This window comes from Trachurus japonicus, chromosome 17 (assembly GCF_045865225.1).
Source record: "Trachurus japonicus isolate A0001 chromosome 17, Traja_1.0".
NCBI lineage: Eukaryota > Metazoa > Chordata > Actinopteri > Carangiformes > Carangidae > Trachurus > Trachurus japonicus.
Genome location: NC_140923.1, coordinates 3,939,222 through 3,960,815, shown reverse-complemented (window position 1 = coordinate 3,960,815; position 21,594 = coordinate 3,939,222). Strand labels below are relative to the sequence as shown.

The 21,594-nt window shown below is 40.2% G+C and overlaps 4 protein-coding genes across 5 annotated transcripts in view; all 4 read left to right on the top strand.

The window, feature by feature from the left end:
- LOC146969790 (uncharacterized) overlaps window positions 1–21,594 on the top strand; it is a 138,375-nt gene that overhangs the window by 88,450 nt on the left and 28,331 nt on the right. The gene's annotated exons all lie outside the window — the stretch shown is intronic.
- Window positions 1,213–3,933, top strand: LOC146969795 (uncharacterized). 2 transcript variants are annotated; one of them, XM_085805332.1, is made up of 3 exons: window positions 1,213–1,384; window positions 2,420–2,457; window positions 2,500–3,933. In XM_085805332.1, the coding sequence occupies exons 1-3, from the start codon at window positions 1,213–1,215 to the stop codon at window positions 3,628–3,630; spliced, it is 1,341 nt and encodes a 446-aa protein (XP_085661458.1). In that variant the 3' UTR covers window positions 3,631–3,933. The 2 variants fall into 2 exon arrangements, with proteins under 2 accessions (XP_085661458.1, XP_085661457.1); XM_085805331.1 differs by having other exon boundaries at window positions 2,420–3,933.
- On the top strand, window positions 5,648–9,759 carry LOC146969794 (uncharacterized). Its single transcript, XM_085805339.1, has 2 exons — window positions 5,648–5,828; window positions 7,406–9,759. Exons 1-2 carry the CDS (start codon window positions 5,657–5,659, stop codon window positions 9,022–9,024), a joined length of 1,791 nt encoding a protein of 596 aa, XP_085661465.1. The 5' UTR covers window positions 5,648–5,656; the 3' UTR covers window positions 9,025–9,759.
- On the top strand, window positions 14,071–20,504 carry LOC146969793 (uncharacterized). The gene is made up of 5 exons (XM_085804400.1): window positions 14,071–14,242; window positions 15,788–16,243; window positions 16,550–16,645; window positions 19,261–20,238; window positions 20,491–20,504. Exons 1-5 carry the CDS (start codon window positions 14,071–14,073, stop codon window positions 20,502–20,504), a joined length of 1,716 nt encoding a protein of 571 aa, XP_085660526.1.

Sequence of the window (21,594 nt, the reverse complement as noted above, 5' to 3'; positions counted from 1 at the left end):
AATGGTGTGTTAAAGGAGAGTGAAGTCAGTCGTGCTGTGTTGTCTGGCAGGGCCCTGTTCCTCTTGTGTACGACTCAGGTTTTATTGACTGCAAATGTGAATAAAACTCTACTGCATCGAACTTCAACTCTCTTCAGTGCTTGGTTGGAAGACTCTAGTTTATTTTATATTGGTATATTAAAATACAGTTAAAGAGGCAAACGATTGAACTTAATCTCCAGCCCAGTTCGGGTTTGAAGATATATAATTTAAGGATTCAAATATGACACTTTCACCTCTGTCACATCTATGGAGCATGCTTCAGTCAGACGACACATGTGGTAAGACATAATGATCCATAACCAGTCATAGACTGACTGAACGTGTGGGACTGCTTTCACAATCAATGGGGAGTTCACAGATGACTTGAAGAGGTTTGGAGAAATCATTGTTGACGCTGAACACCCGAATTAAATCAGTAATTTCTTTACTTTACTTTGTTTATTTCTGACCCTAGTGTTTCATTTTCTGCCAAACAAACTAATTTCATGATATGTTTTACAGACATTCTTTTAATTAACAGGGTTGTCTTGATCACTTTGTTGAATACAATTTTACATAAGCAATGAGAATGAAATAATGTATAATAATTTAAATTTGTTGATGGAGGCAGTTGTACGCGATGGCTTTTGTCTTTCACACCTACATTTAACTTTTTTCCGGTTTGCTCCATCGAAATGTTAAGGCGATCCTCCCAGGAAAAACACATCTTTATTTATTATGATGACCAAGACAAAGACTTGTGCTTTTTCTGTCAGTTAATCTTGAGTTTGGGGAAATTTCACATCTGGGCCAAATCCAAACCGAACATTACCCTTTAAACATGAACTGCATCGTTATGCTGCCACAATCAAGGACATTAGAAATAAGAAAGCTGCCAAAACGTAGGAGAAATTTTGTGTAAGTGATTTGTAAAGGCCTTTGGCTGTCTTTTTTGTTGTGTTTTAAAATAACATAACAAAATAACATAGTTTCCTTGTTAAATGAAACCACTTTGAGCTCAACTGATGAAGCTGTCGGAACTTCACAATGTGACACCCAGCGGAACAACCAGCGGAAGTAAACAAAAGACACGCGCCAGCAGCGTCATCATGTGTGTCCGTGTGGAGTCAGCTTGAAGACGGTCGGTGTGGTCGTATCTCAGAGAAATATTTCAGTGTGGATGAAGCAACGATGTCTTCAGTTGAGTCTCTGAGAGAGTTTGTCACCGAGCGACTAACTGCTGCTGCTGAAGAAATATTCAGAGTCTTTAAACAAACTGTCGTCGAGTACGAGGAGGAGATCGATCGTCAGCGTAGACTGCTGGATATCGTCCTAAAACCAGAGATAAAGCTCCACAGGACAGGTCTGTAAAACCGGGAGAAACTGCTGAGGAAATGTTGAAAAAGGCTAAAGCTAACACTTAAAGGGTGAGAGATGAATGTCTTTCTATGGGCGAAAGAAAGAAGGAAGGGAGCAAAAAGACAGAGAAAGGGAGTAGAAGAAAGAAATAAGAAAAAGAGACAGAGAGGGGGATAATAGATAGAAAGTGGTAGATAGATAGAGATAGAGGGGGCTAGAAAGAAAGAGGTAAAAAGCCAGAGAGAGATAGAAAGAAAGAAAGAAAGAAAGAAAGAAAAAGAGAGAGGGGTAGAAATAAAGAAAGAGTGAAGTTAAAAGACAGAGAAAGGGGATAGAAGAAAGAAAGAAAGAAGAAAAAGAGAGAAAAAAGAGAGTGAGGGAGTGATAGATAGAAAGAGGTAGATAGACAGAGAAAGGGGTTGGATTTCGTCAAAAATTTTAATGATTTTAAAACTGCCAAAAATCTGAAACTGTTGAAGATATCAAGAAGACGAGTCATACAGGAATAAATTAAAAGTTTGTCTACAGTTTAAAAGTCAAATGAAGTCTATGGGAGAAAGTATGCTGAAGTTTAAGAGGTTCAAAGAAGTAAGGAAATTTGAAGAGTTTGAAGACTGTTTCAATGCGTTTCCTATGGGACAAAAAAAATCAGAAATAGTTGAATATTTGAAAAAGTATGAAAAGTTGAAAAGAGAAAAGTCATAGCAATAATGTCCCGAAAAAGCTGAACGTTAATTGTTGAAAATAGCGCAAAGTATAGCACAAAGTATGTTCAAGCCGAGCTGACTGAAGGCGATTTTAATCCGCGTCGTTTGCCGAGTGGTTTGACGCGGGTCGATGCGGGTCGGTGCACCATTCCCACTGCCACTAAAAGCCGACTGTTAGCGGGTTTAAACTAGTTTTTTGGCCAGTGGGAAAGTGGTATTATATAGCTGTTGTAGTAAAAAAGCCCAGTTTGCCATCGTCCTACAGAATTTTGGATAAAATGGTCTAAGTTTGTCCATGATGGTCTAATTCTCATGTCTTCTTGTTGTTCCAGAGCTCCCACAGCAACATGTCTGTAAGGAGGAGGAGTTTGTTCTCTCTAGTCTGGAGCAAGAGGAACCAGAGCCTCCACAGATTAAAGAGGAAGAGGAGGAGTTTTTTCTCTCCAGTCTGGAGCAGGAGGAGCCAGAGCCTCCACAGATTAAAGAGGAAGAGGAGGAGGTCTGCAGCAGTCAGGAGGGAGAGCAGCTGCTACTGAAGCAGGAGACTGACACCTTTATGTTGACTCCTACTCATGAGGGAAGTGACCACAGAGAACCAGAACCAACCAGTGACCAGCAGCTCCTCTCTTACAGCTCTGCTGTAGCTGAGAGCCAACATCAGGAAGGAAGTGGACATGTAGACCCAGAACCACCTGGAAATGTGCAGGCACAACCAAAAAGGAGATGTCGCTCAAACGTCAAAAGTGACAGTGACAATGTACGTAGTCACACAGGTGAGAGACCCTATTTGTGTGTAGAATGTGGGAAAGGTTTTATGCATCAAATGAACTTAGTCATCCATATGAGAACACACACAGGTGAGAAGCTATACACCTGCAACACTTGTGGGAAAAAATGTACCAGAAAGACAGATTTAATTAGGCATACGTACATCCACACAGGTGAGAAGCCTTTTTCTTGTGAAATTTGTGACAAAGGTTTTACCCGTGAAACACACTTGGTGGTCCATATGAGAACTCACACAGGTGAGAGGCCTTATTCTTGTGGAAGATGTGGGAAAAGGTTCAAAACCACTTCAAATTTGACAAAACACATAAAAATCCACACAGGTGAGAAGCCGTACACCTGCAACTCTTGTGGGAAAAAATTTGGTACCAACTCAGAATTGACTAAGCATACAAGAAATCACACAGGTGAGAAGCCATTCACCTGCACCATTTGTGGAAAACATTTTAGTTCCAATTCAAACATGATCATGCATAGAAAAATCCACACAGGTGAGAAGCCTTATACTTGTGAAATATGTGATCAAGGCTTTACCCAAAAGAAAAGCTTGGTGATCCATACGAGGAATCATACGGGTGAGAAGCCGTACACCTGCAACACTTGTGGGAAAAAATGGAGGACCAAGACACATTTGACTACTCATACAAGAACCCACACAGATGAGAAGCCTTATTCTTGTGAAATATGTGGGGAAAGATTCAGATATTCTCGCCAGTCCTTAGCACATGTGAAAACACACACAGATGAGAAGATGTAAACACCTGTAGGGAAAAAATGAAGTGACCAATCAGTCTTGAATAGGAAATGATTATTAGAATCCAAAGGTGAGAAGCAGGTCTGTCATCAGCCACAAACAAAGAGGTTCATCATCAGCACATACAGAGTTTGTAATGTAAAACATGTGTATGATGGCTTATATAGTGAATTAGAACATAAAAATAGGCCCGTTACCATTATAGTCACAAGTGTGTATTTCATTTATGATATAATCTATGTTTAACTCTTACTGTGATATAATTTGACTGCCCTTTATTTGAACTCCTGTTACTCTTATTGAACATCTTCCACCATATAACCCAGATTTAGATGTGAGTGCATGGCCCCTCTGTGAACTTCAGGCCTGTACTAGAAACCCCCCGTGAGTGTAGTTGGGCCCAGGAACAGAGCAGAGAGCTACAGAGAGAGAAGCCGCTCAGCAAGTTTTCAAGAACATAAAACTGTGTAGGCCCTATTATGTTACTTTCATAATCAAAGTGTGCTTCATTCAGTATATAATCATTTTTGTTTAACCTTTATCCTTGATATTGTTTCTATTCATGTTTGACCTGTATTTGAAGGGTTAGGGTTCGGGGAAAAGGAGCTAGAGGAGCAATATGCAAACTAATGTAATAAAACCCATGTGATGTCAAAAGTATGAGGGCCCTGTTCTCCTCTTGTGTACAACTCAGGTTTTATTGACTGCAAATGTGAATAAAACTCTACTGCATCGAACTTCAACTCTCTTCAGTGCTTGGTTGGAAGACTCTAGTTTATTTTATATTGGTATATTAAAATACTGTTAAAGAGGCATAATTTAAGGATTCAAATATGACACTTTCACCTCTGTCACATCTATGGAGGAAGCTTCAGTCAGACGACACATGTGGTAAGACAATGATCCATAACCAGTCATAGACTGACTGAATGTGTGGGACTGCTTTCACAATCAATGGGGAGTTCACAGATGACTTTAAGAGGTTTGGAGAAATCATTGTTTTGCTTTAAGACACTGAACACCCGAATTAAATCAGTAATTTCTTTACTTTGTTTATTTCTGACCCTAGTGCTTCATTTTCTGCCAAACAAACTAATTTCATGTTTAACAGACAAATATTATTCTTTTCTTGATCACTTTGTTGAATACAATTTTACATAAGCAATGAGAATGAAATAATGTATAATAATTCAAATTTGTTGATGGAGGCAGCTGTACGCGATGGCTTTTGTCTTTCACACCTAAATTTATAGAAGGTAACTTTTTCCAGTTTGGTCCATTGAAACGTTAAGGCGAATCTTTCAGGAAAACACATCTTTATTTATTATGATGACCAAGACAAAGACTTGTGCTTTTTCTGTCAGTTAATCTTGAGTTTGGGGAAATTTCACATCCACAAAAACAAATGGGCCAAATCCAAACCGAACATTGTACCCTTTAAACATAACTGCATCGTTATGCTGCCACAATCAAGGACATTAGAAATAAGAAAGCTGCCAAAACGTATGGAAAAATTTTGTGTAGCCTAAGTGATTTGTAAAGGCCTCTGGCTGTCTTTTGTTTTTTGATGTGTGTGTTTTTTTTTTTGTTTGCTTTAGCCTTGTCTCTTTTTCTGTAAAAAAAAAAAAAAAAAAAAAAAACGGTGTCTGTTTACTCCGAATTTCGTCTGCATTCTGTAGCGGATACCAAAATCACCAAATTCACCAAAATAAAAGTGTTCACCAACATAAAACGTATAAAATAGACACAATAAAAGCAACGGCTCGGGGACTTTCTTGTAAATCATATTCCTTAAATTAAAGAGTTTCAACGCATTTTATTAGCTTGGTGCTTTTATTTTGACGGGGCCCTCTCGCCCTGGATCTATTTCCTACCAAAACGGCGAGTCAACGGCCCCAGACGGAACTTCACAATGTGACACCCAGCGGAAGTAAGCAGACCACGCGCCAGCAGTGTTGTGTGGAGTCAGTTTGAAGACGGTCGCTGTGGTCGTATCTCAGAGAAATATTTCAGTGTGGATGAAGCAACGATGTCTTCAGTTGAGTCTCTGAGAGAGTTTGTCACCGAGCGACTAACTGCTGCTGCTGAAGAAATATTCAGAGTCTTTAAACAAACTGTCGTCGAGTACGAGGAGGAGATCGATCGTCAGCGCAGACTGCTGGATATCGTCCTAAAACCAGAGATAAAGCTCCACAGGACAGGTCTGTAAAACCAGGAGGGACTCAATGTAAACAAACATGTGACTCATGTAGAATCCAGGACGATCTGTTTACATTTAAAGGCCACAATCAATGGATTAAAGATCATTGAACTGTGAAACAAAGGAAACTAGGAAAAGAAGCATTTCCAACAGGATGCGTGTGAATGCTGAAAGCAGCTGAACGCTAATGCTGAGTTAGCTGAAGAAACTGCTGAGGAAATGTTGAAAAAGGCTAAAGCTAAAACTTAAAACTTGAAGGGTGAGAGATGAATGTCTTTCTATGGGTGGAAGGAAGGAAGCAAAAAGACAGAAAGAGAGTAGAAGAAAGAAAGAAAAAAAAGAGACAGAGAGGGGGATAATAGATAGAAAGTGGTAGATAGATAGAGATAGAGGGGGCTAAAAAGAAAGAGGTAAAAAGCCAGAGAGAGATAGAAAGAAAGAAAGAAAGAAAGAAAGAAAGAAAAAGAGAGAGGGGTAGAAATAAAGAAAGAGTGAAGTTAAAAGACAAAGAAAGAAAGAAGAAAAAGAGAGAGGGGGGGGTGATAGCCTAGATAGAAAGAGGTTGATGGAGATAGAGAGGGGTAGAAAAAGAAAGAAACAGAGAAAGGGGTTGGATTTTGTCAACATTTTTAATGATTTTAAAACTACCAAAAATCTGAAACTGTTGAAGATATCAATAAGACGAGTCATACAGGAATAAATTAAAAGTTTGTCTACAGTTTAAAAGTCAAATGAAGTCTATGGGAGAAAGTTCAAAGAAGTAAGGAAATTTGAAGAGTTTGAAGACTGTTTCAATGCCTTTCCTATGGGACAAAAAAAATCTGAAATAGTTGAATATTTGAAAAAGTATGAATAGTTGAAAAGAGAAAAGTCATAGCAATAATGTCCCGAAAAAGCTGAACGTTAATTGTTGAAATAGCACAAAGTATGAACGACTAGTTAATGAAGTGCGGACGAGTCTGACCCCCCCGCTGGGGCATCAGACAGAGCATAAACCTGTCGCCCCGCTTTCATCTGCGGTGCGAGAAACACCGTAATGCCACAGCCGCCCGCCGGGGAGTGTGAGGTCCGAGGCAGACGAGGCGCCTGGCCGTATGACGGTTCGTCCGCAGAACAACACGTCAGTTAAACAGACTGTTGCTTCTTTTTTTCAGTCTTTTTTGGTCAGTGTTCTTTGATCTTTTGATCCCAGTCTCGAATGAGAGAAGAGGTTTGTTTTGGTACGTGATATGAGACGCGACTGGCACGATGACGTGGCGTCACGTAACGCTCAACGTCATCACGTAAATTAGCGGGTTGACCCAGGTCTGGCGTTCCCACTGCAAGCCAATCGGAGCCGAGCCGACTGAAGGCGATTTTAACCCGTGTCGTTTGCCGAGTGATTTGACACGGGTCGACGTGGGTCGGTGCGCCATTCCCACTGCCACTAAGAGCCTGTTAGCGGGTTTAAACGAGTTTTTTGGCCAGTGGGAAAGGAGTATTATATAGCTGTATAGCCATCGTCCTACATCCTCTTTTGGATAAAATGGTCTAAGTTTGTCCATGATGTCTAATTCTCATGTCTTCTTGTTGTTCCAGAGCTCCCACAGCAACATGTCTGTAAGGAGGAGGAGGTTCTCTCCAGTCTGGAGCAAGAGGAGCCAGAGCCTCCACAGATTAAAGAGGAAGAGGAGGAGTTTGTTCTCTCCAGTCTGGAGCAGGAGGAGCCAGAGCCTCCACAGATTAAAGAGGAAGAGGAGGTCTGCAGCAGTCAAGAGGGAGAGCAGCTGCTACTGAAGCAGGAGACTGACACCTTTATGTTGACTCCTACTCATGAGGGAAGTGACCACAGAGAACCAGAACCAACCAGTGACCAGCAGCTCCTCTCTTACAGCTCTGGTGTAGCTGAGAGCCAACATCAGGAAGGAAGTGGACATGTAGACCCAGAACCACCTGGAAATGTGCAGGCACAACCAAAAAGGAGATGTCGCTCAAACGTCAAAAGTGACAGTGACAATGTACGTAGTGACACAGGTGAGAGACCCTATTTGTGTGTAAAATGTGGGAAAGGTTTTATGCATCAAATAAACTTAGACATCCATATGAGAATACACACAGGTGAGAAGCTATACACCTGCAACACTTGTGGGAAAAAATGTACCAGAAAGACGGATTTAATCAGGCATACGTACATCCACACAGGTGAGAGGCCTTTTTCTTGTGAAATTTGTGACAAAGGTTTTACCCGTGAAACACACTTGGTGGTCCATATGAGAACTCACACAGGTGAGAGGCCTTATTCTTGTGGAAGATGTGGGAAAAGGTTCAAAACCACTTCACAATTGACAAGACACTTAATAATCCACACAGGTGAGACACAGTTCATCTGCAACTCTTGTGGGAAAAAGTTTGGTTCCAAGTCAGAATTGAATAAGCATACAAGAATCCACACTGGTGAGAGGCCTTATTCTTGTGAAATATGTGAAAAAGATTTTACCCAAAAAGTATACTTGGTGGACCATATGAGAAATCACACAGGTGAGAAGATCACCTGCACCACTTGTGGAAAACATTTTAGTTCCAATTCAAACATGATCAAGCACACAAAAATCCACACGGGTGAGAAGCCTTATACTTGTGAAATATGTGATAAAGGCTTTACCCAAAAGACAAGCTTGGTGATCCATATGAGAAGTCATACGGGTGAGAAGCCGTACACCTGCAACACTTGTGGGAAAAAATGGAGGACCAAGACACATTTGACTAATCATACAAGAACCCACACAGATGAGAAGCCGTATTCTTGTGAAATATGTGAAAAAGATTTTACCCAAAAAGTATACTTGGTGGACCATATGAGAAATCACACAGGTGAGAAGATCACCTGCACCACTTGTGGAAAACATTTTAGTTGCATTTCAAACATGATCAAGCACACAAAAATCCACACGGGTGAGAAGCCTTATACTTGTGAAATATGTGATAAAGGCTTTACCCAAAAGATAAGCTTGGTGGTCCATATGAGAAGTCATACGGGTGAGAAGCCGTACACCTGCAACACTTGTGGGAAAAAATGGAGGACCAAGTCATATTTGACTACTCATACAAAAATCCACACAGGTGAGAAGCCTTATTCTTGTGAAATATGTGGGGAAAGATTCAGATATTCTTACCAGTCCTTAGCACATGTAAAAACACACACAGATGAGAAGATGTAAACATCTGTAGGGAAAAAATGAAGTGACCAATCAGTCTTGAATAGGAAATGATTATTAGAATCCACAGGTGAGAAGCAGGTCTGTCATCAGCCACAAACAAAGAGGTTCATCATCAGCACATACAGAGTTTGTAGTGTAAAACATGTGTATGATGGCTTATATAGTGAATTAGAACATAAAAATTGTAGGCCTGTTACCATTATAGTCAAAAGTGTGTATTTCATAATCTATGTTTAACTCTTACTGTGATAAAATTTGACTGCCCTTTATTTGAACTCCTGTTACTCTTATTGAACATCTTCCACCATATAACCCAGTTTTAGATGTGAGTGCATGGTCCCTATGTGAACTTCAGGCCTGTACTAGAAACCCCCCGTGAGTGTAGTTGGGCCCAGGAACAGAGCGGAGAGCTACAGAGAGAGAAGCCGCTCAGCCCCGTGTCTTTGCTGGCCAGTTGAAAAAGGGGCGCCATGAAATATGGTTAGAAAACTAAAGGGCCCACTATCATATTGTAGTGTAAAATGTGTGTGTGTTATGGATCATGTGTTGGAAAAGAACATAAAACTGTGTAGGCCCTATTATGTTACTTTTATAATCAAAGTGTGCTTCATTCAGTCATTTTTGTTTAATCTTTATTCTTCATATTGTTTTTATATCTATTCATGTTTGACCTTTATTTGAAGGGTTAGGGTTCGGGGAAAAGGAGCTAGAGGAGCAATATGCAAAGTAATGTAATAAAACCCATGTGATGTCAAAAGTATGAATGGTGTGTTAAAGGAGAGTGAAGTCAGTCGTGCTGTGTTGTCTGGCAGGGCCCTGTTCCTCTTGTGTACGACTCAGGTTTTATTGACTGCAAATGTGAATAAAGCTCTACTGCATCGAACTTCAACTCTCTTCAGTGCTTGGTTGGAAGACTCTAGTATATTTTATATTGGTATATTAAAATACAGTTAAAGAGGCAAAAGATTGAACTTAATCTCCAGCCCAGTTCGGGTTTGAAGATATATAATTTAAGGATTCAAATATGACACTTTCACCTCTGTCACATCTATGGGGCAAGCTTCAATCAGACGACACATGTGGTAAGACATAATGATCCATAACCAGTCATAGACTGACTGAACGTGTGGGACTGCTTTCACAATCAATGGGGAGTTCACAGATGACTTGAAGAGGTTTGGAGAAATCATTGTTTTGCTTTAAGACACTGAACACCCGAATTAAATCAGTAATTTCTTTACTTTACTTTGTTTATTTCTGACCCTAGTGCTTAATTTTCTGCCAAACAAACTAATTTCATGATATGTTTTACAGACAAATATTATTCTTTTAATTAACAGGATTGTCTTGATCACTTTGTTGAATACAATTTTACATAAGCAATGAGAATGAAATAATGTATAATAATTTAAATTTGTTGATGGAGGCAGTTGTACGCGATGGCTTTTGTCTTTCACACCTACATTTATAGAAGGTAACTTTTTCCGGTTTGCTCCATCGAAATGTTAAGGCGAATCTCCCAGGAAAAACACATCTTTATTTATTATGATGACCAAGACAAAGACTTGTGCTTTTTCTGTCAGTTAATCTTGAGTTTGGGGAAATTTCACATCCACAAAAACAAATGGGCCAAATCCAAACCGAACATTGTACCCTTTAAACATGAACTGCATCGTTATGCTGCCACAATCTTTTTTATACTTAATCTCCTTTTCTTTTCCCATCAATGATGCAGCCTGATTTTATGTATTTTTTGTGTCCATTGTGTGTGTGTGTGTGTGTGTGTGTGTGTGTGTGTGTGTGTGTGTGTGTGTGTGTGTGTGTGAGTGTGTGTGTGTGTGTGTGTAGCTCACCTTCTGATTCTCCTATCCTCAGTCCCTGCTTGTTATTTACCACAACTTATGATGATGCTTTGTGTGCATTTCTGTTAATATACTGTGAGACTATTTATTTTGTTATCTTTGGTCAATGAATTCTGTTAAAGGTATGAATGTCATTCATTTGAACATTAGGAGCTTGTGGCCTAAAATTGATTTACTGAAAGCCTGGCTCACTTATAATAAACCTCATGTAATTACGCTTTCTGAAACTTGGTTGAACAATAATATTTCTGATAATGAAGTTAAACTTGATAACTATGTTTTATTTAGAAAAACAGAGGCTCAAGAGGAGGGGGTCTTTTGACGTATGTCTCCTCAAATTTGGCTTCAGAACTAGTCTCACCAATCCTCTGCATTTTGAATGTCTCTTTGTTAAAATAACATTACATGAGAACAAACGGCTGATCATAGGTAACATCTATAAACCTCCTAATGCTCCTGCTGAAACTACCAAAGGTATCCTGACCACAATCAATTCCTTAGATTGCACTAGTGAAAAAATTATACTGGGTGATTTTAACTCTAATTGGTTAGATCGTTCCTCTCACAATGATCGCAATCTTTTTAATGGCATAAACCTACCAATTGATCACTGAACCAACGAGAGTTGGTCACAGTTCTTCCTCCTTGCTTGACTGGATCTTAGTTTCCCATCCTGACAGAATCTCACACTCTGGGGTATTACCTGACTCCTTCAGTGACCATTCAATTGTCTTCTGCGTCTGGAAAATCAAAATGCCCCATCTTCCTCCCAAATTTATCAAAGTCCGAAAATCTAATAATATTAACCCTGAACTCTTTATCCAAGTATAAATCGGGAGAGATTTCAATTAATACCATTTGTTGAAGACGCTTGGAACTTTCTATATACAGAATTTGTTGAGGTTATCAATAAACATGCACCCTGGACAAAAATTAAAGTCAAGGGTCGACATCTGCCGTGGATAAAAGGAGATCTCATACAGTTGTTTAAACAAAGAGACAAGGCATGGAAAAAACACTGTACAACAAAGGATCCTGTTGACTGGAGCACTTATAAGGAGCTGAGGAATAAATGTAAAACACATACTAGAAATGCTAAAGCAAATTATTATAAAGACTGTTTAGCCACTGATTTTAAGAACCCATGACAATTTTGGAGGAGAATAAATAGCATAACTAATAAATCCACAGGAAATCCTACCACGCATTTTAGAATAAACAATGAAAGTGTCAGCGAACCACTATCAATTGCAGAGGCATTTAGCCAGCATTTTTCTACCATTGGTAGCTCTGGCCCTCACTCCTACTCTGAATCTTCCCCAACTCCGAGTAGGTGTGATAGTTCCTTCTCTTTTGGAACAATCACACCAACTGATGTCCAACGTGTTATTGATAATCTTAACTCTGGATGTAGTGCTGGTCCAGATGGTCTGGAGATTAAGTTTTTTCAATTGGCCTCTCATATTTTGTCATTTCCTCTGTCTGATCTATTTAATTTATCTTTAGCAACTTGCAAAGTTCCTTCATCCTGGAAATGTGCCAGGGTAACCCCTATCCATAAAGGGGGTGACACCACAGATAATTACAGGCCAATCTCAATTATCAATTCCATAACAAAAATATTTGAAAAATTGATTTTTAATGAATTATCCTCATATCTTAATGACCATAACTTACTATCTCCTCATCAATCTGGTTTTCGACCACATTTTTTGACCACCACTGCACTCCTAAAAGTTACCAGTGATATTTCATCAGCATTTGATAACAACATGCACACAGGCGCTATATTTATTGACCTTACTAAAGCGTTTGATATGGTTGATCATTATCTTCTTTTGGACAAATTGTATTCTGTTGGTCTTTCTCCTGATTCTTTATTATTTTTCAACTCTTTCCTTCATCATAGAAGTCAATGTGTCTCTTTCCAAGGTTGCCAGTCTGGTTTTAAGATCATTGATAAAGGCGTGCCGCAAGGCTCATCCTTAGGTCCTTTACTATTCTCAATCTTTATCAATGATCTTCCACAAACTTGTTTTAAAGCAGAACTATGCAGGATTTCGGCTGTAATTATTGTGGCTCAGAGTCACTGTGATGGTAGAGTGACCTATTATGAGGTGAATGGGGTCTAGGCCAATGCGCTCACCCCCCCACTGGCTGAAAACCGCACTTGCAAGATCAGTCGTCCGTCTCGGTGTTACAAATCTCGTCAATGGATAGAAGTATCGCGGGAAACTGCCTTAAATCAGTAATTTCTTTACTTTGTTTATTTCTGACCCTAGTGCTTCATTTTCTGCCAAACAAACTAATTTCATGATATGTTTAACAGACAAATATTATTCTTTTCTTGATCACTTTGTTGAATACAATTTTACATAAGCAATGAGAATGAAATAATGTATAATAATTCAAATTTGTTGATGGAGGCAGTTGTACGCGATGGCTTTTGTCTTTCACACCTAGATTAATAGAAGGTAACTTTTTCCGGTTTGGTCCATCGAAATGTTAAGGCGAATCTTTCAGGAAAAACACATCTTTATTTATTATGATGACCAAGACAAAGACTTGTGCTTTTTCTGTCAGTTAATCTTGAGTTTGGGGAAATTTCACATCCACAAAAACAAATGAGCCAAATCCAAACCGAACATTGTACCCTTTAAACATGAACTGCATCGTTATGCTGCCACAATCAAGGACATTAGAAATAAGAAAGCTGTCTTTTGTTTTTTGTTGTGTGTTTTTTTTTTGTTTGCTTTATTGTCTCTTTTTCTGTAAAAAAAAAAAAAAACGGTGTCTGTTTACTCCGAATTTCGTCTGCATTCTGTAGCGGATACCGAAATCACCAAATTCACCAAAATAAAAGTGTTCACCAACATAAAACGTATAAAATAGACATTAATACAATAAAAGCAACGGCTCGGGGACTTTCTTGTAAATCATATTCCTTAAATTAAAGAGTTTCAACGCATTTTATTAGCTTGGTGCTTTTATTTTGACGGGGCCTCTCTCGCCCTGGATCTATTTCCTACCAAAACAGCGAGTCAACGGCCCCAGACGGAACTTCACAATGTGACACCCAGCGGAAGTAAACAGACCACGCGCCAGCAGCGTTGTGTGGAGTCAGCTTGAAGACGGTCGCTGTGGTCGTATCTCAGAGAAATATTTCAGTGTGGATGAAGCAACGATGTCTTCAGTTGAGTCTCTGAGAGAGTTTGTCACCGAGCGACTAACTGCTGCTGCTGAAGAAATATTCAGAGTCTTTAAACAAACTGTCGTCGAGTACGAGGAGGAGATCGATCGTCAGCGCAGACTGCTGGATATCGTCCTAAAACCAGAGATAAAGCTCCACAGGACAGGTCTGTAAAGGGACTCAATGTAAACAAACATGTGACTCATGTAGAATCCAGGACGATCTGTTTACATTTAAAGGCCACAATCAATGGATTAAAGATCATTGAACTGTGAAACAAAGGAAACTAGGAAAAGAAGCATTTCCAGCAGGATGCGTGTGAATGCTGCAGCAGCTGAACGCTATTGCTGAGTTTAATAGCTGAAGAAACTGCTGAGGAAATGTTGAAAAAGGCTATACTTAAAACTTGAAGGGTGAGAGATGAATGTCTTTCTATGGGTGTAAAGGAAGCAAAAAGACAGAAAGAGAGTAGAAGAAAGAAAGAAGAAAAAGAGGCAGAGAGGGGGATAATAGATAGAAAGTGGTAGATAGATAGAGATAGAGGGGGCTAAAAAGAAAGAGGTAAAAAGCCAGAGAGAGATAGAAAGAAAGAAAAAGAGAGAGGGGTAGAAATAAAGAAAGAGTGAAGTTAAAAGACAACTTGGAAAGAAAGAAGAAAAAGAGAGAGAGGGGGTGATAGCCTAGATAGAAAGAGGTAGATAGATAGAGTGGGGTAGAAAAAGAAAGAAACAAGTAAAAGACAGAGAAAGGGGTTGGATTTTGTCAACATTTTTAATGATTTTAAAACTACCAAAAATCTGAAACTGTTGAAGATATCAATAAGACGAGTCATACAGGAATAAATTAAAAGTTTGTCTACAGTTTAAAAGTCAAATGAAGTCTATGGGAGAAAGTTCAAAGAAGTAAGGAAATTTGAAGAGTTTGAAAACTGTTTCAATGCCTTTCCTATGGGACAAAAAAAAAAAAAAAAAAAGTCATAGCAATAATGTCCCGAAAAAGCTGAACGTTAATTGTTGAAATAGCACAAAGTATGAACGACTAATTAATGAAGTGCGGACGAGTCTGACCCCCCCGCTGGGGCATTAGACAGAGCATAAACCTGTCGCCCCGTTTTCATCTGCGGTGCGAGAAACACCGTAATGCCACAGCCGCCCGCCGGGGAGTGTGAGGTCCGAGGCAGACGAGGCGCCTGGCCGTATGACGGTTCGTCCGCAGAACAACACGTCAGTTAAACAGACTGTTGCTTCTTTTTTTCAGTCTTTTTTGGTCAGTGTTCTTTGATCTTTTGATCCCAGTCTCGAATGAGAGAAGAGGTTTGTTTTGGTACGTGATATGAGACGCGACTGGCACGATGACGTGGCGTCACGTAACGCTCAACGTCATCACGTAAATTAGCGGGTTGACCCAGGTCTGGCGTTCCCACTGCAAGCCAATCGGAGCCGAGCCGACTGAAGGCGATTTTAACCCGTGTCGTTTGCCGAGTGATTTGACACCGGTCGACGTGGGTCGGTGCGCCATTCCCACTGCCACTAAGAGCCGACTGTTAGCGGGTTTAAACAAGTTTTTTGGCCAGTGTATAGCTGTATAGCTGTATAGCTGTATAGCTGTATAGCCATCGTCCTACATCCACCATCGTCCTACATCCACTTTTGGATAAAATGGTCAAAGTTTGTCCATGATGTCTAATTCTCATGTCTTCTTGTTGTTCCAGAGCTCCCACAGCAACATGTCTGTAAGGAGGAGGAGGTTCTCTCCAGTCTGGAGCAAGAGGAGCCAGAGCCTCCACAGATTAAAGAGGAAGAGGAGGAGTTTGTTCTCTCCAGTCTGGAGCAGGAGGAGCCAGAGCCTCCACAGATTAAAGAGGAAGAGGAGGAGGTCTGCAGCAGTCAGGAGGGAGAGCAGCTGCTACTGAAGCAGGAGACTGACACCGTTATGTTGACTCCTACTCATGAGGGAAGTGACCACAGAGAACCAGAACCAACCAGTGACCAGCAGCTCCTCTCTCACAGCTCTGCTGTAGCTGAGAGCCAACATCAGGAAGGAAGTGGACATGTAGACCCAGAACCACCTGGAAATGTGCAGGCACAACCAAAAAGGAGATCTCGCTCAAACGTCAAAAGTGACAGTGATAATGTACATAGTCACACAGGTGAGAGACCCTATTTGTGTGTAGAATGTGGGAAAGGTTTTATGCATCAAATAAACTTAGACATCCATATGAGAATACACACAGGTGAGAAGCTATACACCTGTAACACTTGTGGGAAAAAATGTACCAGAAAGACAGATTTAATCAGGCATACGTACATCCACACAGGTGAGAGGCCTTTTTCTTGTGAAATTTGTGACAAAGGTTTTACCCGTGCAACACACTTGGTGGTCCATATGAGAACTCACACAGGTGAGAGGCCTTATTCTTGTGGGAGATGTGGGAAAAGGTTCAAAACCACTTCACAATTGACAAGACACTTAGTAATCCACACAGGTGAGACACAGTTCATCTGCAACTCTTGTGGGAAAAAGTTTGGTTCCAAGTCAGAATTGACTAAGCATACAAGAATCCACACTGGTGAGAGGCCTTATTCTTGTGAAATATGTGAAAAAGATTTTACCCAAAAAGTATACTGGTTGGACCATATGAGAAATCACACAGGTGAGAAGATCACCTGCACCACTTGTGGAAAACATTTTAGTTGCATTTCAAACATGATCAAGCATACAAAAATCCACACGGGTGAGAAGCCTTATACTTGTGAAATATGTGATAAAGGCTTTACCCAAAAGACAAGCTTGGTGATCCATATGAGAAGTCATACGGGTGAGAAGCCGTACACCTGCAACACTTGTGGGAAAAAATGGAAGACCAAGACACATTTGACTAATCATACAAGAACCCACACAGATGAGAAGCCGTATTCTTGTGAAATATGTGGGGAAAGATTCAGATATTCTCAACAGTCCTTAGCACATGTGAAAACACACACAGATGAGAAGATGTAAACACCTGTAGGGAAAAAATGAAGTGACCAATCAGTCTTGAATAGGAAATGATTATTACAATCCAAAGGTGAGAAGCAGGTCTGTCATCAGCCACAAACAAAGAGGTTCATCATCAGCACATACAGAGTTTGTAGTGTAAAACATGTGTATGATGGCTTATATAGTGAATTAGAACATAAAAATAGGCCCGTTACCATTATAGTCAAAAGTGTGTATTTCATTTATGATATAATCTATGTTTAACTCTTACTGCCCTTTATTTGAACTCCTGTTACTCTTAATAAACATCTTCTACCATATAACCCAGATTTAGATGTGAGTGCATGGCCCCTCTGTGAACTTCAGGCCTGTACTAGAAACCCCCCGTGAGTGTAGTTGGGCCCAGGAACAGAGCGGAGAGCTACAGAGAGAGAAGCCGCTCAGCCCCATGTTTTTGCTGGCCGGTTGAAAAAGGGGCGCCATGAATTATGGTTAGAAAACTAAAGGGCCCACTATCATATTGTAGTGTAAAATGTGTGTGTGTTATGGATAATGTGTTGGAAAAGAACATAAAACTGTGTAGGCCCTATTATGTTACTTTTATAATCAAAGTGTGCTTCATTCAGTATATAATCATTTTTGTTTAACCTTTATTCTTGATATTGTTTTAATATCTATTAATGTTTGACTTTTATTTGAGCTCCTGTTTCTCTGATTGAAAATGAATCTGAATCTACCATGGAACTTGCCTCTCGTTGAACGCTAACAATATTGATAATAATGGCTCACATTTGTATAGTGCTTACTCTGTGCCTAAGCACATTAGAGAAGTCAATTATACCACCACACTCTATCTAATCTGAGCAAAGAATTTTGCACCATGGGGCAAGAGAGAGCATGATGTGATCAACGATGAACATGTCAAAAAATCCCATTATTGATTTTGTTTGATGTCAAAAGTATATAAGGCATGATTTAGGAGAATGAAACCATGTCATGTCCTGTAGTGTGCTTGGGTCATGGCTGTGTCTTTTCCTTTCCTTTCCTTTTCTTGGGACACGGCTCGGGTTTTGTTGAATGTTAAGTGAATAAAACTCTTGTATCAAACTCTAACGCTCTTCAGTGTTTATTTAATTTAATCTCATTTTTTGGTGTCTTGAAAATATTGATAAAGAGGCAGAAAATTGAACCTCCAGCCTAGTCCGGGTTTAAAGATACATCAATATCAGCCTGGAGTAACACAAAGACAAAATCTTTCACGTTTCCCACCGGAACTTTACAGTGTGACACCCAGCGGAAGTAAACCACGACAGCGCGCTCGCAGCGTTATGTCCGTGTGGAGTCAGCTTGAAGCTTGTGGTCGTATCTCAGAGAAATATTTCAGTGTGGATGAAGCAACGATGTCTTCAGTTGAGACTCTGAGACAGTTTGTCACCGAGCGACTAACTGCTGCTGCTGAAGAAATATTCAGAGTCTTTAAACAAACTGTCGTCGAGTACGAGGAGGAGATCGACCGTCAGCGCAGACTGCTGGATATCGTCCTAAAACCAGAGATAAAGCTCCACAGGACAGGTCTGTAATAAAACCAGCAGGAGCTCGGTGTAAACTACAGTGACGTAGGACTCTGTTATTTAAAGGCCATTGTTCGCTAACTCATTTAGGTTTTACATGTAGTAGCCGTTTGTCCAAATAGATTTTCCTAAAGTTTCAAGTCAAACTTTAAATTATAAAAACCAAAGGTTCTGCTCAAAAACAAAAAACAAACAAACATTGTTTCTTAGACAGAAAACGAGCAATCAAAGAAAATCCCTACGTGCCTCTCCCTTCCGGTTAAAAAAAAAACAAAAAACATTTGCCCACCCAGGTGCGTGCTGCTGGTCCCCTACCGACAGCCTAAATATCTCAGGTGCCCTTAATTTGGCCAAATGAAACAAAACACAAATGACTAACAACAAATCACCTCAATTAAATAAATAACAAACAGAATACTGACAGAAATCCGGTCACAGTGAAATCAAATGAATTGATTTAGAATAATCCAAACTAAATATTAATCTAAACAACGCATTGAAGACTAACAATAAATGATAAGCTCCAAAATACAATTTGGAATGTTTATGAGTAACTTGCTTTAGGACAAAAGATCAAACCTAGATCAAAGTTTTTCAATGATGGTCTAATTCTCATGTCTCCTTGTTGTTCCAGAGCTCCCACAGCAACATGTCTGTAAGAAGGAGGAGGAGGAGTTTGTTCTCTCCAGTCTGGAGCAGGAGGAGCCAGAGCCTCCACAGATTAAAGAGGAAGAGGTGGAGGAGTTTGTTATCTCCAGTCTGTACCAGCAGGAGCCAGAGCCTCCACAGATTAAAGAGGAAGAGGAGGAGGTCTGCAGCAGTCAGGAGGGAGAGCAGCTGCTACTGAAGCAGGAGACTGACACCTTGTTGACTCCTACTCATGAGGGAAGTGACCACAGAGAACCAGAACCAACCAGTGACCAGCAGCTCCCCTCTCACAGCTCTGCTGTAGCTGAGAGCCAACATCAGGAAGGAAGTGGACATGTTGACCCAGAACCACCTGGAAATGTAGAGACACAACCAAAGAAGAGACGTCGTACAAACACAAGTGACAGTGACAACGTACACAACTCTCCTACAACAAAGAGTCACTGTAACACTAAGAAAGGTAAAAAGACTTTAAAACGTGACACTTCTGGAAAAGACTTTAAGTGTGAGTCTAAACTGAAAAAACACCAGAGTGGCCACACAGGGAAAAGGACATTTTGTTGTAGCACGTGTGGGAAAGAATTCATTTACATGTCTCAACTGAGAAGACATTCAAGAAGTCACACAGGTGAGAAGCCATACACCTGCAACTCGTGTGGAAAAAAATTTACTGAAAAGATGCATTTGATTAGTCATAAGTACACCCACACAAGTGAGAGGCCTTTTCCTTGTGAAATGTGTGAAAAATGCTTTACCCGTCAAATACACTTGGAGGTTCATATGAGAACTCACACAGGTGAGAAGCCGTACAACTGCAACTCATGTGGGAAAAAATTTACCAGCAAGGCAGATTTGACTAGGCATACAAGAATCCATACAGGTGAGAGGCCGTACACCTGCAAGTCTTGTGGGAAAAAATTTACCCAAAACGCAGATTTGATTAGGCATACAAGAACCCACACAGGTGAGAAGCCGTACACCTGCAAGTCTTGTGGGAAAAAATTTACCAGACAATTTTTTTTGGATAGGCATATGAGAATCCACACAGGTGAGAAGCTTTATTCTTGTGAAACATGTGGTAAAAAGTTAGCATCCAATAAAAGCCTGAAGTTTCACAGAACAATCCACACAGGTGAGAGGCCTTATCCTTGTGAAATATGTGGACAAAGATTCAGATATCCTCACCAGTCCTCAGCTCATATGAAAACACACGCAGGTGAGAATCCTTAAACCTGCAACACCTGTAGGGAAAAAAGTAGTGACCAATCAGTCTTGAGCTGGTTTATTAGAATCCACAGATGAAAAGCAGGTCTGTCATCAGCCACAAAGAGGTTCATCATCAGCACATACAGAGTTAAGGATCCAAATATGACACTTTCCTGTTCTTCTCATCAACACATACCCTCATCTTTATGTTTTTTTAGACTTTGTAATTACCCTGTATCTGGTATTCTTGTTAATAAAGCTCTTTATTCACACTCAGTCGTACCGCTTTTTTGTTTGTTTTTTGAAAAACAATTATTGAATAGAGAAGTCCCAGTATTTGATATGAGATTGACAACATTGATTAACAATAATATATTTTAACCCTCTCTAAAGGAAGTTCTGTCCATAAATTGTGGTGTATGTGCAACACGTGGGAACAGAGTTAGTGATGTGTCAGTCAGTGAACAGTAGAACCCACTCAGGTGAGAAGCTGCACCTCTGTCACATCTGTGGAGGAAGCTTCAGTCAGACCATGTGATAACTAAGACATCCATACAGATTTCAGACTGACTGAACGTGTGGGACAGATTTCACACTCAATGGGGAGTTTGCATACAACTTGAAGAGGTTGGGAATAATCAAGTATTCTTTTAATCCACTATGTTAAAGCAGAAGTAAGTGATATTTTTGTGTTAATATAAGTCTTAAATAGTTATATCTTCCGACAGCAATCACTTACATAGAGTGTTTGGACCGAAACACGGGTCTGTCAGTAACTCTGCTCTGCTGTAAGCTGAGGAGAAAACTTTCCTTGTATGTATTTTATTGTATCCTACAACCTTTATCCAATGAGGAGAGAGAACGGCATGAAGGGGCGGTCCTCTCTGTGTGTGCAGCCAAGGGATGCGCGTGAATGTGGTGACGTAGGGACGAGGACCAATAGAACTTTTCTCGTATCCTACAATTTTTATCCAATGAGGAGAGAGAACGGCATGAAGCGCTGTGTGTGCAGCCAAGGGATGCGCGTGAATGTGGTGACGAGGACTGTTATGGTGCGTTCAAGGCAGCCCGTAACTCGTGTTTTTCCGACCTGTGAAGTCGTACCAGTTCAATC